Raw genomic sequence first — 20,052 nt, forward strand, 5'->3', positions numbered from 1 at the left:
TAGGCAAAGTTGGGCAATTTATACCTAAAAGTGCTATTATATTATATTATATTATATTATATTATATTATATTATATTATATTATATTATATTGGTTTTAATGCATTTACAAAACCGTGCAATAATAAATTAACAATTATTTTTATGTTATGGATGTCATTAAAATTATATATTTTTTTTATTATTATTATTATTTAATTAAGCATAGAAACTTATAGTTGTACACATTTTTCTTTTAAACTTTAATAGGTTATCTGCAGCTGAATTGTGCATTTGGTACATATGTACAGCTCCTCTCCTGACACTCATTCCTTTCCTTCAGATGAGAGCAGTTCTTGGTAGAAACCACTTTTATACAGAGAAATGCCATTGAGAGTTGTGGTGGAGGCATTTTCCCATCAGCTAACAGTGTTTATCGAGGTTGATGTCAGGTGGCTGTGTTGGAGCAGCCTGGTATGCATTGGAGGAAGGATGTTGTTTTTTTACCCTTCCGTGTGTTTTCTCAGAATCTTTATTTTATAGTTGACTATATAGTTTCTCACAGATAGGCTTAAAAAGTAGTTTTTATAACTTGAAATTTATTGGTGCAATATTGTACAGATCTGTAGCATTGGCAATCAATTGGAAGTCCGAGTTAGTCATTGCTTAACCTGCATCACCGAGCGTAGTTGCAAATACATTGACATTTCTAAGCAGGTTTCCCAAATACTCCCCCATTTTCCATTGTTGCTAATAGTTAATCCAGAAACTAACATCATTGATTGAGTCAGTTGAGTCAAGTTACTGTGTTGGACTGTTTAACTGTTGTTTACACTTTGGGACATCATCCTAAAGCCCAAAATGTGCTTTAGTTTTGTGTTTACTTAGCACATGCGTACAGTTGAATACATAGCCATTCACAGTACACTCCAGTTGATAGCGTGGGGAACACAGGTGCTCAGATTGTGCACCAGAAAGTTGGTGCTCTCGTCACTGGGATTTATTGTTACTGTTGTCTCAACTTATTTGCTGCGAGGCGGTGTTGCTTACACTATTGTTGATCAGAGTAGTCCAAGCTGCTGAATACTAAATAGGTAGGCGGTCGTTAATTAATAAGCCCATGGTTGTGATACCATCACAAAAATTGGTTTTGAACAAACCATTTACCATAAATTCTCCTTGTGAAATAACCCCTCTATTGAACATCTTGGGAATGTGAGTTTTCCTTCCCCTTTTTTCTTTTCACCTTTATTTGTATAGCGCCTTCAACAATACAGATTGTGTCAAAGCAACTTCAGAATTAAATAGGTGTCAATAATACAAAATGACAATAGTAAGCACTCAATTTCACTCAAATTCAGTTAAAGGCAGTTCATCATTGAATTCAGTGATGTCGTCATCATCCAGCTCAAGTCAGTTTAAATAATATCTGTGCATTTAAGTTGAAGATTTTGCTACATATTAAGTGTCCCAAACTAACCAAGCCAGAGACGACTAGGCTCAAACCAGGCTCGGTCGGGGGGCCAGTTCTTTTCTGGCCAGACAAAACCAGAAGATCCATTCCAGGCTGCAGTAAAGTAACATTGTGCAGAGGACTCATCAGGTTCCTGTGGTCTTGTCCAGGTGGCCATCTATCTCCCTCGAATTCGCTGTTTAGAAGGATAGTTTTGCCTTGCTTCTGTACTTCACACGTCTACTTTTATTTATGTTTTCCAAGCGCAAAATGTTAAACCCAGTAGTCTCAGATATCCCAAGAGAATAAAGAGGGCTGTTTTTACATCTAAAAACACTAGTCTACTTCCTAAATCTTGACTTTGAAAGCTCGGGGCCCCTCAATAGGGAACTGAACGTGAGCAGTAGGCATGAAATGCACGGTTGGCACTGGCCACCAAAGCACAGGGATTCCCGTAACTCTGTGTGTGTGCTGAAGGAGGGGGGTTACAGTAGTGACATCTGGTCGACCCAAGGCCCTACACAGGAAAACCACTGCGTCTGGAGAGTGGAAGCTGTGGGGTAAAGGGAAGGAGCGTTGACTGGTGGTTGGAAGGGCGATGGTTTCTTGACTGATAATGGGGGAAATTAGTGCCATAATAGAATCAAAGTAAGGCTGTTAAAGGCTGCCCAACCTGAATCTGACCATCAGATTTATGATTTCTGTTCAAAATATGTGACTTAACTCACCTTTTTTTTTTCTTTAGGTACGTTGTCATGGGGAACCTCCTTAAAGTTTTGACATGCACAGATCTTGAACAAGAGCCCAACTTCTTCCTGGATTTTGAAAGTGAGAAACGTCTCCTCTTTCCATTGACTCTCTTTCATTTATTAGCTGTAAAAAATATTTCATCCTCCAAGCTTACCTCAAAATGCACTAATTTAGCATCTCACGTGTCCTTTTTTGGTTTGTTTGAGAACTGGGATTCTGGGAGACTTGGTTTACAGTAGGTCAATACCCGGTCAACTTGTAAAAAATGCCAGTTCCCCTTTTTGGTCTTGATTCTATCTTAAACTCCTTTCCCCTGGAGACCAGTTCATGAACCACACACAATCTGCTACCATCTCATTTGTTTGAACCCAAAAACTCTCTCCAAAGCGAAGGAAGGTGAATGAACCAAAAAGAAAGAAGAAAAAAGACAGTGGAAAATAACAGTTTCCTGGCTTTTATAACCCTTGTCCACAGAACATTTTCATCCTACCATGTTTGTCTCCATTTTTAGACACATAGTCATTCCTTTGAAGAAATACATGGAGCTATATGGAGTCACTGAAACCATTGGCACATTCATGGCTCATTGGTCACACACATATGAGACAAATTCCTATAGTGTCTGCTCAAGAGCACCGGAACAGGCACCTACTGTATCAACACAAAAACATAGAAAGAAGAAAAAGCTGAGAGATCATTGCAATCTTAATCTGTGGCATCTGAATGCTGGAAATTAAGGAGTTGGTCCTCAATTTCTTAAATTGCATTTGAAGCCAGCTGTAGTTAACAGCTGCCAGTGTCTCATTGAGGTTTCTTTTTTAGATGTGGGCCTAAAGTTTCCACCAGTTAAAATTCCACACTTTGCCTTTTAAACATATGAAACGGGCTCAGCTGTGGAGGTTTGACTCAAATAAGCTTTAAGATCCTCAGTGAGGAATTCATCCCAAACATTTTATTTAGTCCTAATTTGCTATTTCTCGTCACTCCAAACCAGTTTGATTTGGAACACAAATGAAGATGTTCAGCAGAAGTCTGCATGGCCTCTCAATTGCAGAGCAGTCACCTGATAGTGATGTAAAATTTGGACTATGTATATCCAAAGTTCCAATTCCAAATTATATAAGTGTACCTACTGTGAATAAGACGCTACTAGTAGAGTAAAAGGTATTAATAAAAGGTCTGTTACAGAAGTATATTTACATTGGTCACATCGATAATCTAATTTGTAATTCAAATGAACCTAGGTGTTATTTAAGTTAAAAATTAATAAAAAACTGCACAAACTAATATTTAACACAAATATTTAATAGCCCCAGCAATTAGCCATGAATACAAAACTTTACTGCATTATTATTAAGGTTACAATACATGATGATCCTTCAGAAGTAATTCCAATATGCTGATTTGGGGCTCATTTACATCTGTCATTATTATTATGAATGTTAAAAACTTTGCTTTAAAAAAAATACTTTATATTTTTGTGAAAACCATGATGAATGGAATGTTCAAAAGAGTACTTATACAGTAATACCTTCCTTCACAGCACCCACTTTTCTATAGTAATAGTAGAATTTGCACATAGTATTAGTGCACACAATATATTTTAGAACGTGTTACCATATACTTTCTTTGTTCTTTCCTTCATTTGAATCTTGCTTCATTCTGTAAGGTTTAAAGCTCGTATACCTTTTCATGATTTGCATATGTACAATATGTTCTAATGTGTCAGACACTGACTAAATGTGACCTTGAAAGACCTTTTGATTAAAGACCTTGAAGTTATTTCTCTCTCTCCCTCTGCCTTCAGATGCCCAGCCAACAGAAGCAGAACGGGAAACGTGGGATGAAGTGGATGTGGTCCTGAAGGATGCACTGGCAATACTTGATGAACTACAGGCATATAAAGGCGCGGGCCAAGAGATACGAGAGGTACAGGGCACTCACACTCTCGGGATAACAGATGTCTGCTGATGTTTGACTTATGCGTATGAACGTATACATTTGTTCATGCAAAATTGACTCTTTACAGTATGCACATTAATTCACACAAAAATGAGTTGAAGGAATAATATTGGTGGCTTTAAAACATCTCGCAGTGTGTTCATATGATTTGATACTCTCTACTTTGCACATGAGTGAATGTCAGTGTGATTGATGATCTTGTTGCCACGGATACTGTTGCTATACGGATACAGTTGCCATGGACTGGCATCTTTTGCAGAATGAAAGTGAATGTTTCTTTTATTTCTTTTTTCTAATTCACTCGAAAGAATGCAATGCTTTTTTTTTTATGTCAGCACACTCAGTAATTATTTTAATGATCCTCATGAATTTGGAAATTCAAAGGCACACCGAGGTAGAGAGAAAAAACACTGACTAGATGTTCTGCCCAGTGTCATAATGGAAAAACATAATGAATAAACCTTCAAACCTCTTGCGTGCTTGGATTTACATCCTCAAATTGCCACCCTCATGGGCACATCATTTAAAAACCTCATCTCACACACATACATAATTCTAACACAACCTCATATGGTCATAAAATAATATGTTCCATTTAGACTTGTGGGAATGTTGTTTATAACTCGCCAGATGTTGTGTTATTAAGATGTTGTGTTTATTTTTTCAGGCAATTCAGAACCCTAATGATGAGGCATTACAGGACCAGGCGTGGGCTGCTGTGGTGCCACTAGTAGGCAAACTAAAGAAGTTCTACGAATTCTCACAGAGATTAGGTACATGTACAAGTCTGTTTTTCAGAAATAGTTATGCAGAAACCTTTTAAATGACATTTTGGCATTATTTACTCACAATTGATGTCATTTCCAACATGTTTTATTTTTCTATGGAACACAAAAGGATATATTTTGCAGAATGTCCATGCTGCTCTTTTCCATATTATGAAAGGGAATGGGGGCAGAATTCCAAAAATAAAAAGACCACCATAAGTAATTTGGAAGTAGTCTGTATGTTATGGTGGCCGAGAGAGCTCAATGCGCTGCAACTTCAAAGAAAATTATGCAAATAGAAAAAGCACCAGAAAACTAAGAAAACATCTACATCAGTTTAAGAGCACATGTGCTGCGAATACTCACAACACAACCAAATACAGAAACAAGGTGCAAATGCTCACTGCATGAACAAATAAAGAAACGAGCTGCAAATACTAACAACACAACCAAAAAGAGAAACATACATCAAGCTCTTGTTTTAAAATCCCATCAAGCTCATATTTTAAAATCCCATCAAGCTCTTATTTTAGGTGGGAAACTGCCGGAAGCCCTTAAAGGGGTGGTTGTTCAGTTTTTTTCAAAGGCTTGATTTTGTTTATAGGGTGCAGTGTAACATGTTCATGCCTCATTATTTTCACGTTTTAACCTCTAATCTTCATCGCTGTTTCCGTTCTCGCCAGAACAGTCTCTTGAGTTCCTGGTTCTGTGCAGACACTCCCTCATAAATACACACTCGGGCTAGGATTGGTTAGTTGGGCCAGTGTGTTGATTCGCTAACCAACTAGTGCATGTTGTCCAGAAACGTCAAGCCTCCTTTTCAAAACAGATAGTTGCATGTACCCAGGGGCAGGGTTTATGTAAACATTGGGGTTAGTGATGTCACAAACCCGTGAAGAAGTCTTTAGTAGTATTTGACTTTGAGCATCGTAACTTTGCAGATGTTGTTTTATGCTCTAAAAGCAGCATTACACATTAACTAAACATTAACTGTCCGTATAAATGTGCTTAAAAGCAATTGGCATTATCTGTTTGTCAGTTTTTTTTTCTGTGCTGTAAACATCTTACAAATTAAATGCACGCTAACACATTGTGTGCGAATACACTAACACCTAAGCAGACCCAGAGAACTACCACATCTGTTTTGTTTTTTCGTATTCTTGTGCAAAACACACTAGCTATATATAGACTTAAATGCCAAAAATTGTAAAATGATATGCATAGAGAAAAACTATCTAATACTTCAGATCATATTATATAGAACATATTAGCATTAGCTGTTGCTCATCAAAACACAGGGATGTTAGCAGCTCAGTAAGACCCAAGTTGATGGTGGTCTTACCCTGAAGCCATTGAAACCCTGCACTTTAAATCTATGTAATGGCTCCTGAACTTGTAGTCAATGAGTGCAGGCAAGGCGTCTGCCATATGTTATGTAAGTCACCAAACTGGGTCATCTTGCTTTCCCGCGCTTTCCGCTCCAGAACACTAAAGCGGCTTTTGGCGCAAGCTCTCATGTCTGACATGCTTCGCTTAACTACACTGATCACTTGGCATGTAGTGCTCTCTCCTGACGATGAACCTATCCATGCACATTAAGTCAACGTTTGAGTCTTTGGGTGTCAGTGGTGTTATAATTGTTTTAACAGCGTGAAAGATGCATGCTGCTGCGTTCTGAAGAGTCTGTCCATGTCTCCGGACAAGGACTGACTTGCAGAGCAGAGTGTCAGGATTCGTGATAGATTCCAAATAAAATCATATTAAAGAGGGAATGGTCACACTTTATTTTAAAGTCCAATTCTCACTTATAACAAACCATTAACTATGAATTTTGCCTCCGTAAACTACTAATTTGCTTCTTATTAATAGTAAGGAAGTATTTTCAGTTTAGGTATTGGGTAGGATTAGGAATAGAGAATAATGTGGTAACACTCTATTTTAAGGTTAAATTTTTAGCCATTAATTAGCTGCTTATTAGCATGTCTATTACTAGCATAGTGGCTGTTTATTAGTACTTATAAAGCACATATTAATGCCTTATTCTGCATGACCGTATTTTAGATCCCTTAATCCACCCTATACCTAAACTGAACAACTACCTTACTAACTATTAATTACGATTTTGCTTATGGAAATCTCTTAGTTAATAGTGTTCCCTATTCTATTAGTGTTTCCAATAATGTCATGTAGAATATGTGCTCTATAAGTACTAATGAACAACCAATGTGTTTGAAATACAGTGGCATGCAAAAGTTTGGGATCCCATTTAAGAATCTGTGAAAATGCTAATAATTTTAACAACATAAGAGAGATCATACATAATGCATGTTATTTTTTTATTTAGTACTGTCCCGAGTTATATATTAAAAAAAAAAAAAAATAAATAAATAGCTGACATTTATTAAAATAACCCCCTTCAAAAGTTTGGGAACCCTTGGTTCTTAATATTGTGTGTGGTTACCTGGATGATCTACGATTTACTTTTTTGTGATAGTTGTTTATGAGTCCGTTGTTTGTTCTGACCAGTTAAACTGAGCCCTGTGCTTCAGAAAAATCCTCCATGTCCTGCAGATTCTTTAGTTTTCCAGCATCACTAATGCTCTAGAAGGAAACACGATGCATTAAGAGCCAGGGGGTGGAAACTTTTTGAATTTGAAGATCAAGATAAATTGTTCTTAAAAAAAAAAGTTCACCCAAAAATGAAAATTTTCTGTTTATCTGCTTACCCCCAGGGCATTCAAGATATAGGTGACTTTGTTTCTTCAGTAAAACAGAGATTTTTCACTGAAACTTCTGCAGTCTTTCAGTCCTATTATGTCAGTGAATGGGAATCATGGCTTTGAGAGACATAAAATATACACAAACAAAACCAAATTAAACACTGCAGCTCGTGTTGATACATTGATGTGGAAAGACACAAAACGATCGGTCTGTTCAAGAAGCTGAACAGTATTTATATTGATTTTTATCTCTGATTTTCACCGCAATGTCTGAACTGTCTTGCAATGGTCGTCTACATCTTGGATACCCTGGGGGTAAGCATATAAACATACATTTTTTTTTTTTTTTGGGATGAACTATCCCTTTTATTTGTCTTCCGGGAAACATGCAACTATCTTCTGTTGCTTACAAAGGGCAGTACTAAATGAAAGAACAAAAAAATAGGAAAAAAAAAATTCAACAAAAGAAATATTTGGACATCTTCGTCCAGTTCAAAAGTTTTCACTCCCTGGCTATTAATGCATCACATTTCCTTCTGGAGCATCAGTGAATTTTTTATTATTTTTTTCTTTCTTTTTTTAGTTTTGTTTGAGTTTTTGTTTTTATTAATTTTTTTATTTTTGATTTAATTTTGTTTTACTGGTTCATCTCAAACTACTGTTACTCTCAGTGTATATTTAGCATCTTAACAATTGCCTACATGTGTCATTTCTTCTCTCGTGTGTTCTCGTTATTTGATGAGATGTGACTTACACTCCCTTGCCCTGCCCTGCCCTGTTTTCCTCCAAACCGCTGTCCTCTCCTCACACTCCATTCTCAGCATGTGCTCTTAAAATCCGCTCGTCTCAAGCTATGTTTTGACTGGGAGGAGAATATTGTGCTTCCATGGCCATTTTTAATCAGCTCCTCTGCCCTGCCAAGCTGACTAAAGCAGATGGAGGTCATTACCGTATGGCAAATCTGCTCAATTTACTCTACATACTGCTGCAGCTTGAGTCACCAGCCTTAAAATTCTCTCTCTCTCTCTCTCTCTCTCTCACACTCCGATGACTATACTGGCTTGACTATGTAAAACCTTAAAAACTCTATGGAAATAAATATGTTGACAGACAAAGCTACCCTCTGTTTACCTTTAGATGGGATTGATTACTGCAATTTTCTGAATGGGCCAATAAAAATAAAGCTGAAAACCCCCAAAATTGTCTGAACTTTCAGAGCAGACCTAATTCAGACTTAATTCAGTTCATCATCTGCTGTTGATACATTGATCAACAGCAGTTTTTTCTTTCTTTCCATTGCTCTTTCAACATGCAGTAGGAGTTTCTTGTATAATTTTGCAATACTAGCAACAGCAAGACGTGAATCACTTCAAGGGCAACTCTGTTTGGTTTTGTTTATATGTATATTTTAAGACTTGTAATTGAGATCAGGATTAAAAATCGGGTTGATGTGGACAGGCTGAGATCATACCGTACCCCAACCATAAACTAATTTATTGCTGCAGGGCTGACTCTTATGTAATATAATTATTCTAACATGCTCCTGTGTACTGTTACTGTATTGCCTCAATAGGGCAATGGAGAAACTGAGAACGGGAATTGTGGGTTAAGAACAGCTTCTCAAGTCATCAAGCTGTCTACTGAGGCTTAAGACATCACTGTGTGTTAGTAAAGAACATTGAGAAATTTCAGATTAAGCCTTATGTAAGAGTGGGCCTTTTGTGTAGCCTGGAGTATGTTTCTGAGAAATTATGCATTAAATAATATTTCTTAGTTTACAAGAGGTTTTATGTTGTTTGATGGAAGGATTGACTCTTAGTGCTGGTCTAAGAGCAGTATGAATCAATATGTCATAATCTAAATGGTATAGTGTGTTAAACTAACGGTCATGTATTTTTCATGGGCTGTTTTACAGTATACAACACTTAGTTAATTAAAAAGTTTGAGTTATATTTACCTGAAACACACACACACACATATATATATAGTTGATAATATTATTAATAATGCTAATATAGCTAATCAGTGGGGGGTGGGGTATGATTGTTAAACAATGTGTTGCACTCAATGAGAACCCTATAATTGACCCTAACTGACCATTGTTTGACTCTACAGAAGCAGCACTGCATAGTCTATTGAGAGCACTCACTAGTGAGACATACGATGACCCCACACAGCATCTGGAGAGAGAGCAAGCCCTTGCCAAACAGTTCGCTGAGATCCTGCACTTCACACTGTGCTTTGATGAGCTCAAGGTGAGGACCATATACCTCAATATTATTCCTCAATAAAAAAATCCCCTTGTTACTTGATGGTAATGTTTTTTTTTTTTTGTTTGTTTGTTTTATCATTTTTTGGTTGCAGTCTTTGCATAAATGAAAGGCCATTATACATGATACAGGTTTATCTTGTTCATTTTCCTATTCAAGATAGTCGTTGAATCAATTTGCATTTAAAATTCATGTCAATTTAAATGTTTATTTAGCATTGGATGTGTACTGATACTAAGGAGCTGACACAATACAGGTCAAAAGTAATTGGTTGGAATATCACGAAACCTGTCGAGAACATGTTTGAGTCCAATAATGAGAAATTCTAATTATATTTCTATTTAAAGGGGCCATATGATGCAATTTAGATGTTTCCTTTCTTTTTGGAGTGTTACAAGCTCTTTGTGCATAAAGAAGATCTGTAAAGTCGCAAAGACTAAAGTCTCAAATCCAAAGAGATATTCTGTATACAAGTTAAGAGTCAATCACGCCCTCCTAAAACAGCTCGTTCTAACACGCTCCCATATGTCTAAGTCACACAGTGGAAAGATTTGCATAACGCCACCCAAATGTCCACAAATAAAAAGAAGCCATAGCTTTTAATCTCACTGTTGTCGCTGCCATGTTGTGGAGACTCTGTGTGTTTTGTGAATGCAAAACTACTTTGTTTGGCTTTCAATAAGTGTACATAACTAGAAATCAGAGGTTAAGTTGTATTTACAATACAGGGAACAGTTCAATACAAATATTCAGATGTGACACATTTTACCGAGGATGAGGACTGTTTCCTGTGAGAGGAGCCTACAATGCCGGTGTCTATTTCTATAAAGTTGCGTGAAATGCAACGCGTACAAAGAACTTGTAAGTCGTTATAATAAGTAATTATGTCCCAACTGGATGCATCAAATGTTTAGTTTGTAATGGATTTTATTGGTTTTGTCTTGTCTCGTCGGTACACAAGACACCACAGTATGGTGAGGGGCGTAACATTTTTGTCACACATTTGAGATATTCGGCCAATCACAACGCACTGCATAACTGACCAATCAGCAAACACCTAGCTTTTCAATACAGTGAGCTTTGTAAAAATCGGTGTGTTTCAGAAAGGCAGGGCATAGAGGAGAAACAATAATGTATATTATGTGAAAAATAAAGTGTTTTTTTTTTCTTTTCTTTTTTTTTACCTTAAACCTGAACCTTATATTATATATGCACACATTATGGTAACATTTGGTAGTATAATATTGGTAGTATTATATTGACTTTAATTTAGGCTGGCTTGAACCAAAACAATGTATTGCAGTATAATACTAATATGCAGAATATTAGTAATTATAGGAAGAAAAAAAATACTTAAAAAAAAAAATAACATACAGATGTAGCACTGTAATCTGCATTTGGTGAAAAATTGTTATGGAAATAATATACATCGTATTTAATTATCAAACACACTTCATTTTCTTTATATGAAATATGAGGACCATGAGATGAAATCATTAATTAATGTTCTGTAGTCAAATGAAATGCATGGTTAAAAGATGAGCTTGCCATGTAAGTCATCAGAATTTTAGCATGCAGCCTGCTGTTACACATTACCATGCGACTGATGAGACTGACCAGGATGTGATGCTTTAACAAGCTTCCACGTCTCTCTAATGACATGCTAATTGTGATTAGAAACCCGCTAATGAGAAAATAATTACTTTCCAATTGCACGTGTCAGTTTTCTCTGCCCCAGGTGCTTGCCAAACCTTTCCCGACATTTAAGATCACAAGAAAATTAGCTTTTGATCTTTTGCTCGCCTTGTTCTTTTATTTATCTTAAACACCTGCTGTTTCTTTTACACTAAATTATAATGCAGAACAAACACTTAAAAGTGTACTTATATGTCAAGACTGCAGCATGCTGAGCTATAGTGTGCTTTTGCGCACTCCTGTGACCATGTCAGAACCTCAGGCACTCAGACAACCCTAAATGACTGAACAGTAACAGGGGTCATTTGTCTCGGGTTATGTGTCCAAAGAAATCAAATAATGTTTCGTCTAGCTGTTTTTTTATTCACCTCAGCACCAACACTAGCGCCTTTATACCCTGCTCTTCCTAATGCAAACATTCACATATACCCTGATGCCCTGCGGCACGGAACTGGGATGTCCCAATTAAAGAGCCCCCCAGATGGGGTTGCTAAATGCGAGAAGGTAGGGGGTGTAAGGTGGCATGCCAACCTCCATTCAACCATGCCCTCCTTTCAGCTTGTCGCAGTGACCTACTTCAGCCCGCCAATGCCGTAGCGCCGTATGCTGCAGGGATAGGATGGGCTGTCTGGTCTGGCAGTAAATCGACTGCATTAGTTTTGTTGACATGGATGTCATTTGAGGATATTGTTTTGATTTCTTCAAAAATGTGGAGTTATCCACATAACCATCATCAATTCCTGTAAAGCCTACTATATCATTTGATGCATTAACTTCTAAAGCCTATAAATGATCAAAACTTTGCTGAAAAACCTTTTATACACAATCTTGACAATCAAACAAACAACACATGCAAACGTATAAATTTACACACTATCTAAAGGTTATATAGGGATATATGTAAAAAAAATCAATAAACTGTTACATTTCAAAATCATGAGATTTTTCTGACTGTTATTTCATATTTTCATGATTAAAGTTGACCTCTGCTCTTGCAAATCCTAAAGAGTTAATTCTTCTCCCTGACCTTTGTCCTCTAACCCGTCTCCGCTGTCATCATGTCAAGCACCCCCTCCTTTGTCAATGAATTTGTCACTGAACCCTAAATTGAACATGACTCTTCATTAAAGCATGTTTATCCATCTGTCACAAGCTACAAATCTTTTGGGGTGTGCTCTAGGTTTAAATGGTACTTCTATAGGGTGTGTATGGGTCCCAGACAGTCCCAGTCCTGTCAGATAAAGATTGCTCTGATTACCTAAAGGAACTGGTAGTCATTTATGTAAAGCTTTAGCTAATGCTGTAAGTGTTCTTGCCTTCTAGACTACCAGACTATATTTGTCTACTTCAGTCCTGTCACATCAGCAATTAACTGGAGATTTACCTCCCTTTGAAACACCTTACACAATTTTATTTTATTAATGGTTCTTGCTAAGGCAAGCATCGGTATTACTATTGTTCTTACTTAAGAATTATGAGTTGTTTAAAAGCCCATAACTTTGAGTATTACAATTTGCTATGCAACTTTGAGAGGTGTGCTATTATTTTTCTAAGGGATAAGATGTGCAATTTCTGCCTGGCAGACGATAAAACAAATAAAAATAATCCCATAGACATGAATTTAACCAAATTTAGATATCTGATCGAGACTTTGTTGCTAGTAAGTAACCTACAGTATACAGTAGCAACATGGCAATGCCCTAGCAAGTATACAGCTAAAAACCAATATGTGACCCTGGACCACAAAACCAGTCTTAAAGGTACTTTTTCATTTAAACAAGTATGTTAACTGATCATGTTTCTTAAATATCTGCAAAAATACTGTGGTATTTTTATGCTTTAGTGGAGTCAAAAACTTACTAGAGCACCTTTAATTAGCACAGGTATGTTTGTAGCAATGGCCAACAATACGTTTTATGGGTCAAAATTATTGATTTTTCTTTTTTGCCAAAAATTGTTAGGGTAGTAAGTAAAGATCATGAAGATATTTTGTAAATTTTCTACCATAAATATATCAAAACTAGTAATACTAGTAATTGCTGAGGACTTCATTTAGATTTTGTAAATTTTTTTGCATCCTCAGATTCCAGATTTTCAAATAGTTGTATCTTGGCCAAATATTGTCTTTACAAACCATACATCAATGGAAAGATTATTTATTCAGTTTTCAGATGATATATCGACCTCAATTTCGAATAATTTAGCCTTTCGACTGGTTTAGTGGTCCAGGGCACCTATTAACATTTTAACCATTGCATAGCAATGGTCTGTCAATGACCCACAACAAGCTAGGATGAGACTGTAAAGGAGAGACTGAAAAGATTTAAAAGAATACTGCATCTATTACTCCTGTCTTCAGTGTCACATGATCATTTAGAAATCATTTTTATATGCTGATTTGGTGCTCAATAAACATTGTCTTATTATCATCAGTGTCGCGCTGTGTGTTTCGTTGCGAAAGCGAAAATACTTGGTTTGGCCTTCCAAAAGAGGACAAAACTTAGAAATCAGTGGTTAAATTGTATTTACAACACTGTTCCAGAACAATTCAACCCAAATATTTGTGTGTGTGCAATGCATTTTATGGAGGACTGTTTTATGAACCTGGGAGAATACCTTACAGTGCCAGTTGTTCTGACTCACAGCCTGTAAATATGTTTTCATATTTAAAGAATTTGCCACTGATGATTCAAATGCAAGTTTTGAGCAGTGTAGAGTAGCGCTCTTTTATTGTTTGTCAGATCACAAATGCAGACATGGTTTTATGTTTGCGCGGCGTTATGCAACACATAAAAAGACAGTATAAGTCATTATAATCTGTAATCATGTCCCCACAGAATGCAATAAAGGCCTCATTAATATTAGGTTTTATTGTTTTTGTCTCGTCACGCCGGGACACATCATCACAATATGGTAAGGGGGGGGGTAACATTTCAGTCACTCTCTTGAGGTATTTTGCCAATCACAAAGCATTGGATAGCTGGCCAATCAGAGCATACCTTGCTTTTCAGAACTATAAGCTTTGTAAAAATCTACACATTTCAGAAAGGTGGGGCAAAGAGGAGAAACAATAATGTACAGTATGCAGAAAATAATGTTTTTTTTTTTTTTTTAAATCTTAAACCACATAAACACATTTCTTTAAACCAAATAATTTTATTTTTTAGAAATATCATATGACCCCTTTAATGTGTATTTGTTGATCAAAAGCAAATAGCATAACATTTTAATGACCCCAAACTTTTGAATGGTAGTCTTGATAAACTTTTCATTATTTTGCAGATGACAAATCCTGCCATTCAGAATGACTTCAGTTATTACAGGAGGACCCTGAGCCGCATGAGGATCAATAACGTTCCTGTGAGTTTTCTTAAAAATTGAAACTGCCACCACTTTATTGCTATTAATTCAACCCCCATATCCCCACCCCCCACACTTTTCTTTCTATTCACCTTTCTGTGCAGTACACTTCTGTCCTTACTTAACATCGTTGATCCACACCTGTTTTTTACTTTTAATGTGTAAATACACCTATGTGTATGTATATACAAGCAGCTCTCGATTTTATCTAAACCCCTTTTCACATAACTAATACACTTCCTTGTCTTTCTTACTCACATACTCAAGCTCTCAGCCACTTGCACATACCAGCCCTCAGGGGACTGTTGAGGACCCAAACAGAAAATGGCCTCCCACTGGGAGAGTGAGTGAGTTCTGAGATGCTCACTGAAGTGCATTGAGGTGCACCAATATAGTGTGGCACCTGATCTGTGGTCAGCTTTTGTGCCTGTCCTCCCCAGAGATGCGCTGCCCTCCTAGGACTAAATATCTGATCTGAGAGCGGGTCACATACATAGCCCTGGGGGACACCATGCAGTCTGCATACCTTGTTTAGTGAAGTGGCGCTGGTTTTCCCCTCATATTCTCCCAGACTGAATTCAGTAGCCCCACCATGGTTCCCCAGGGCCCTACTACTGTAAGAGAGCTAAATAAATCACTCCAGCTAGAACTCTCTACATCTGCACTAATAGTTTAGAATATTGTTTAATATATGAATGTATTTTTAGACTTGACACACCAGAATGTGCAGGTGTATGCAGTTTACTGTAAGATTAAACCGTTTTCTTAAAAACACATTTGTTATTGTCTTGCTGCCCTAATTTTGATGATGCTTATGCTTGTTTGAAAAGTGTTTTCAAGTAACCCTTTTTATTCAGTAGAATACAGTTAGTAAATTAAGACATTTAATTTCACAGAAATATTTTTAACTATTCATCACATATTTTGCAAATTAACTAAAGCTTTATTTCCTTTTTATGTCTGGGGATGTCTTTACTTTTCCCATCTTGGACTTTTCCCATTTTTCCTGCCAACCAAAATTAAATATTCTGGGATATTCCATTGTCACTCAAATAATGCTAGCTTTGCAACCTCAAAAACTGGCTATCATGCACTCCATTCTCATTTAAGCAGAAGGGTTAGGTGACATCTATCCATTTTTGAAGGATTACTTTTTTTAATATTTGGTACATTAATGATGTTTAACACTGTCATGGTCAAAAATATTAAATGCTTATCCATTTTCACATTGTTTCCTTTATGGTCTTCTATTAATTATTTTCATGAGACATTGACTGTGATAAGTTCTGAGAAACTATTCAGAAAGAAAAATCCATGTTCTCCTTGCTTTACTCCATTTAATAAAGTTTTTGGTGTTTATCCATAAAGGCAGAGGGAGAAAACGAGGTGAATAATGAACTGGCCAATCGGATATCTCTCTTTTATGCTGATGCCACACCCATGCTAAAGACATTAAGTGATGGCACAACAAAATTTGTATCTGAGGTAAACAAAAATATTTAAAATCAGTTGTCAGTGACATTTTCAAAGAATAACTTAAAAATAAATAAAGAAATATATATTTGCTTTTGCCCAACAGAATAAAAACTTGCCCATTGAAAACACAACAGATGTATTGAGCACCATGGCAAGTGTGTGCAAAGTTATGTTGGAAACCCCGTAAGTCTTCCATTTTCTCATCTGTATAATGATACTATGAAATTAGTAGTGTATAAAAAAAAATAATAATTATAGTATACCAAAAAATTATAAGGGTAAATATAAAACAACATTTAAAAAAAAAGATTTGCTTATTCTCAAATTTTTTGGATACAGAGAGTATCGCAGCCGCTTCAGCAGTGAGGAGACCGCTTCCTTCTGTCTGCGGGTCATGGTGGGGGTCATTATCCTCTACGACTACGTCCATCCTGTCGGCGCATTCGCAAAGTCCTCCAAAATAGACGTGAGTGAAACCATCTTCTCCTGTTACTGCAAATCCATCTCTGAAGTTTTTTCCCCTCCTGCTAGGCACTAACGCTCACTGACTCATAATCATAGTGCTTAGAAAACGTGGCGATGGCTCTCTCACAGCATCATGACTCATGAGGTTGAGTGCTGTCATTACTCTTCCACTCTAAACATGGTTGCTTTTTTCCCCAAACAGATGAAAGGCTGCATTAAAGTGCTCCGAGATCAGCCACCAAACAGTGTGGAAGGTCTTCTTAATGCTCTCAGGTAAGAAAAAATTAAGATAATATTTTTTTTCATGAAATCATATTAATAAGATATTAATCAGCTGGACTTTTCCATGAAGACACATTTAGATTTTTCCTCATATTTTCTTTCTTTAATGTGAGGAATATTCCATGACGTGCACTTTGAGGCATCAGGGGCCCATGATGGGCCTATGAACAAGATTTTATCCTGTTTTTCTGTTTTTGCTGTTTTCTTTTTCTTTTTTTTTTCTTTTTTTAGCACTGCTTGTTTATTTGTTGTTTTGCATTATTGCTAAAGAAAGCTTGACACAACACTGCACAATTCTGCAGTAATTATAGTTATTACTTAATGTCTTTTGTGCAGGTACACAACAAAACATCTTAATGATGAGTCAACCACTAAGACCATTAAAAGCATGCTGCAGTAGCAACAAAACTCTGGGACAAACCACTGGCCTCAAGCAGATGCTCAGGAGATGCACATAACTGTACACTCTCTCTCCTGGACTAAAGCGATGCACGGAATGTTTTTTTTTTTTTTTTTTTCATTAAACCGGCAAAAAATCAGACAAAAGCTTCTCTAATCTTTCCTTGTCTTTTTACAAAGCAGATGCTACTGGCGTTATGTGTGGTTTTCTGTGCCAAAATGCTGAAATCCCTTGTTTTTTAATTTTCCTGAAAGACAGCCATGCTACTGATGGCAGCTATGAAAGCATTGTTAGATTATATTTGTGGTAAATGTTTTAATTTAGCTTGTTTCCCTATAAAGGGAGGGAGAGTGTTTTGACTTGAATATAAAATATCTATATATTACCTATATGATCTAGATACAATTATATAAAAAAGAGATAAGTATATTATTTTTTTTATTTTAATTAGTATTTAATGTTACATCCACTGCATGGCAAATTGATTACGTCTTCTATTTAAAAGAAAACTAATGTTTCAAATTAATTTGTCTGCTTGATTTTGTGTAAAGAAAAGGATGTTTAAATTATGTTTTGAAACGGTACTTAGATTAAAAATGGAGGTTAATAATAATAATTATTTTTTTAAGTTTTATATTTTTTATAGGTCTTGATTTATGCATTTTCTTCCCTGTAGGTGTTATAATTTTCTTTTTTTTCTTCTTCTTCTTTTTTTCTCTAGCTTTCAAAAACTGTGATAGTTTGTAATCTGTGTCAGATGTGATGAGAACATGATCTTAAGAGGAAATAAAATGCTTTCATTTTTATAATGATGTTTATGTTTTTAAATGCATTGTTACTAAGGTGTATGCAAATGAGCAAGCACATTACTGGTATAATGCAAATCAGATTTTTTTTTTTAAATGTTTGAAATTTGAAATTCTGGTTCACAGAATTGCAGCTCACACAAGCCTAAATAAACCCATCACAATTTTATTTTATCTTGAAATATTATTAATAAATAAAATAAGGAAGGTTTATGTAAAGTAGATTATACCACACTAACTGATTTCAGTGGAAAAAGATTTATAGGATTATGCAAATGGTTGTTCAGAAAACATTGAACAAAAGAGAATAATGTATACTAGACTTCGTGATGGATCAAAATAATTTCTGCATCACTTCACCCTGTCAGTTTGAAACTGGTTTGACTATTTATTGTGATATGTGTGTTTGTCTAAAAAGTCTGTTAATGTGTTGTCCATTGAAGATCTGCTCTTTTCTGTCTTATCAAGAATCACCTGCCAGTTTCAACACACAATCAAGGATTCACAGGCTGTGAGAAGGGTGTGGCTATAGTAATTCTGCAGTAAGGGCATGTATGAAGGTCAGGAACGATGGCGAAAGGCACTGCAGGGCTCTCTGCATTCTGTCAGTGAAATTAGGGGTTGTGGAGTGTGAGTGAGTGAGTGAGAGAGAGAGAGAGATTTAGGGTGTGTCCTGCATCCATGCAGCACTGCTGGACTGAGGGACCAAGAGTGCTGATGTTGAAAAAGAGTTTAGAAAAGCAGGTCACGAAATGGGTGGGTCTGCAGCTAAAATGCTTTATTCAACAAATGATGCCACCCAAATTAAAATTTAAATGAAATTACATTTTTGCCACCCAAAAGTCACACACCAACCAAATTTAAATGCTAATATATATGCTCAAATATTCATATATATGTGTATATATATATGCATGTATATTTATCCTGGCAAAATGAGTCGGAATGGGCACAGGCTAATTTTGAGCTCCAGACAAAAAAAAAAAAAAAATACATATAAAAATATGAAAAGATAAAAAGATAAAATAAGTTCTGTTTTCCAAACACAATGGACATAAATATAATATTTTTTTTGTTATACTATGGGATATCTACAACAGTAAAAGAAACAAAACCCGAGACAATACTGAGCAAATAAATATAACACAGACATGATGGGACTTAGCCTATCACACAAACAAAAGAGTCGAAGAGGGGATGGTGAAGAGGAACTTCAGGAGCCTGATCGAGACTGTTCGCAGCACGACGCCCGCGGCGACGATCATCATGTCAGGACCACTGCCCACATATCGACAAGGACACGAAAGGGTCAGTAGACTTGTTGTTTTAAATGAATGGTTGTCATGGTGTAAAGAACAGAAACTGCTAATTGTTAATAACTGGAATCTTTTCTGGGAGCGTCCTATGCTTTTTCGTGCTGATGGCCTGCACCCCAACAGAGTCGGAGCGGAGCTGCTCTCTGACAACATCTCCAGGACACTTTGCTCCATAGTAAGACAATTCTCAAATAACTTTTATGATGACTTTCGTCCTACCCGCTTAAATGATAAAAGTATTTGCGCTGTAAAATCTGTTGAGACTGTGTCTGTTCCCTGAATAGTGAGGTCAAAATATAAATTTAATGTTGGATCTAGAGAAAATCTTATTGTGATTAAACCAGAAAAATG

General features: G+C 36.3%; 1 protein-coding gene across 1 annotated transcript in view; it reads left to right on the forward strand.

Moving 5' to 3' along the window:
* Nucleotides 1-17,806, forward strand: part of fam49bb (family with sequence similarity 49 member Bb) — a 49,506-nt gene extending 31,700 nt beyond the window's left edge. The window contains exons 3-12 of the mRNA XM_026201178.1: nucleotides 2,178-2,260; nucleotides 3,990-4,111; nucleotides 4,812-4,917; nucleotides 9,747-9,886; nucleotides 14,879-14,956; nucleotides 16,325-16,441; nucleotides 16,536-16,615; nucleotides 16,772-16,898; nucleotides 17,100-17,170; nucleotides 17,516-17,806. Of these exons, the coding sequence (XP_026056963.1) occupies nucleotides 2,188-2,260; nucleotides 3,990-4,111; nucleotides 4,812-4,917; nucleotides 9,747-9,886; nucleotides 14,879-14,956; nucleotides 16,325-16,441; nucleotides 16,536-16,615; nucleotides 16,772-16,898; nucleotides 17,100-17,170; nucleotides 17,516-17,579 (978 nt within the window). The 5' untranslated portion in view covers nucleotides 2,178-2,187 and the 3' untranslated portion in view covers nucleotides 17,580-17,806. The remainder of the gene's footprint in view (nucleotides 1-2,177; nucleotides 2,261-3,989; nucleotides 4,112-4,811; nucleotides 4,918-9,746; nucleotides 9,887-14,878; nucleotides 14,957-16,324; nucleotides 16,442-16,535; nucleotides 16,616-16,771; nucleotides 16,899-17,099; nucleotides 17,171-17,515) is intronic.
* The last annotated feature ends 2,246 nt before the right edge of the window (nucleotides 17,807-20,052 follow it).

This window comes from Carassius auratus, chromosome 24 (genome assembly GCF_003368295.1).
Source record: "Carassius auratus strain Wakin chromosome 24, ASM336829v1, whole genome shotgun sequence".
Lineage (NCBI taxonomy): Eukaryota > Metazoa > Chordata > Actinopteri > Cypriniformes > Cyprinidae > Carassius > Carassius auratus.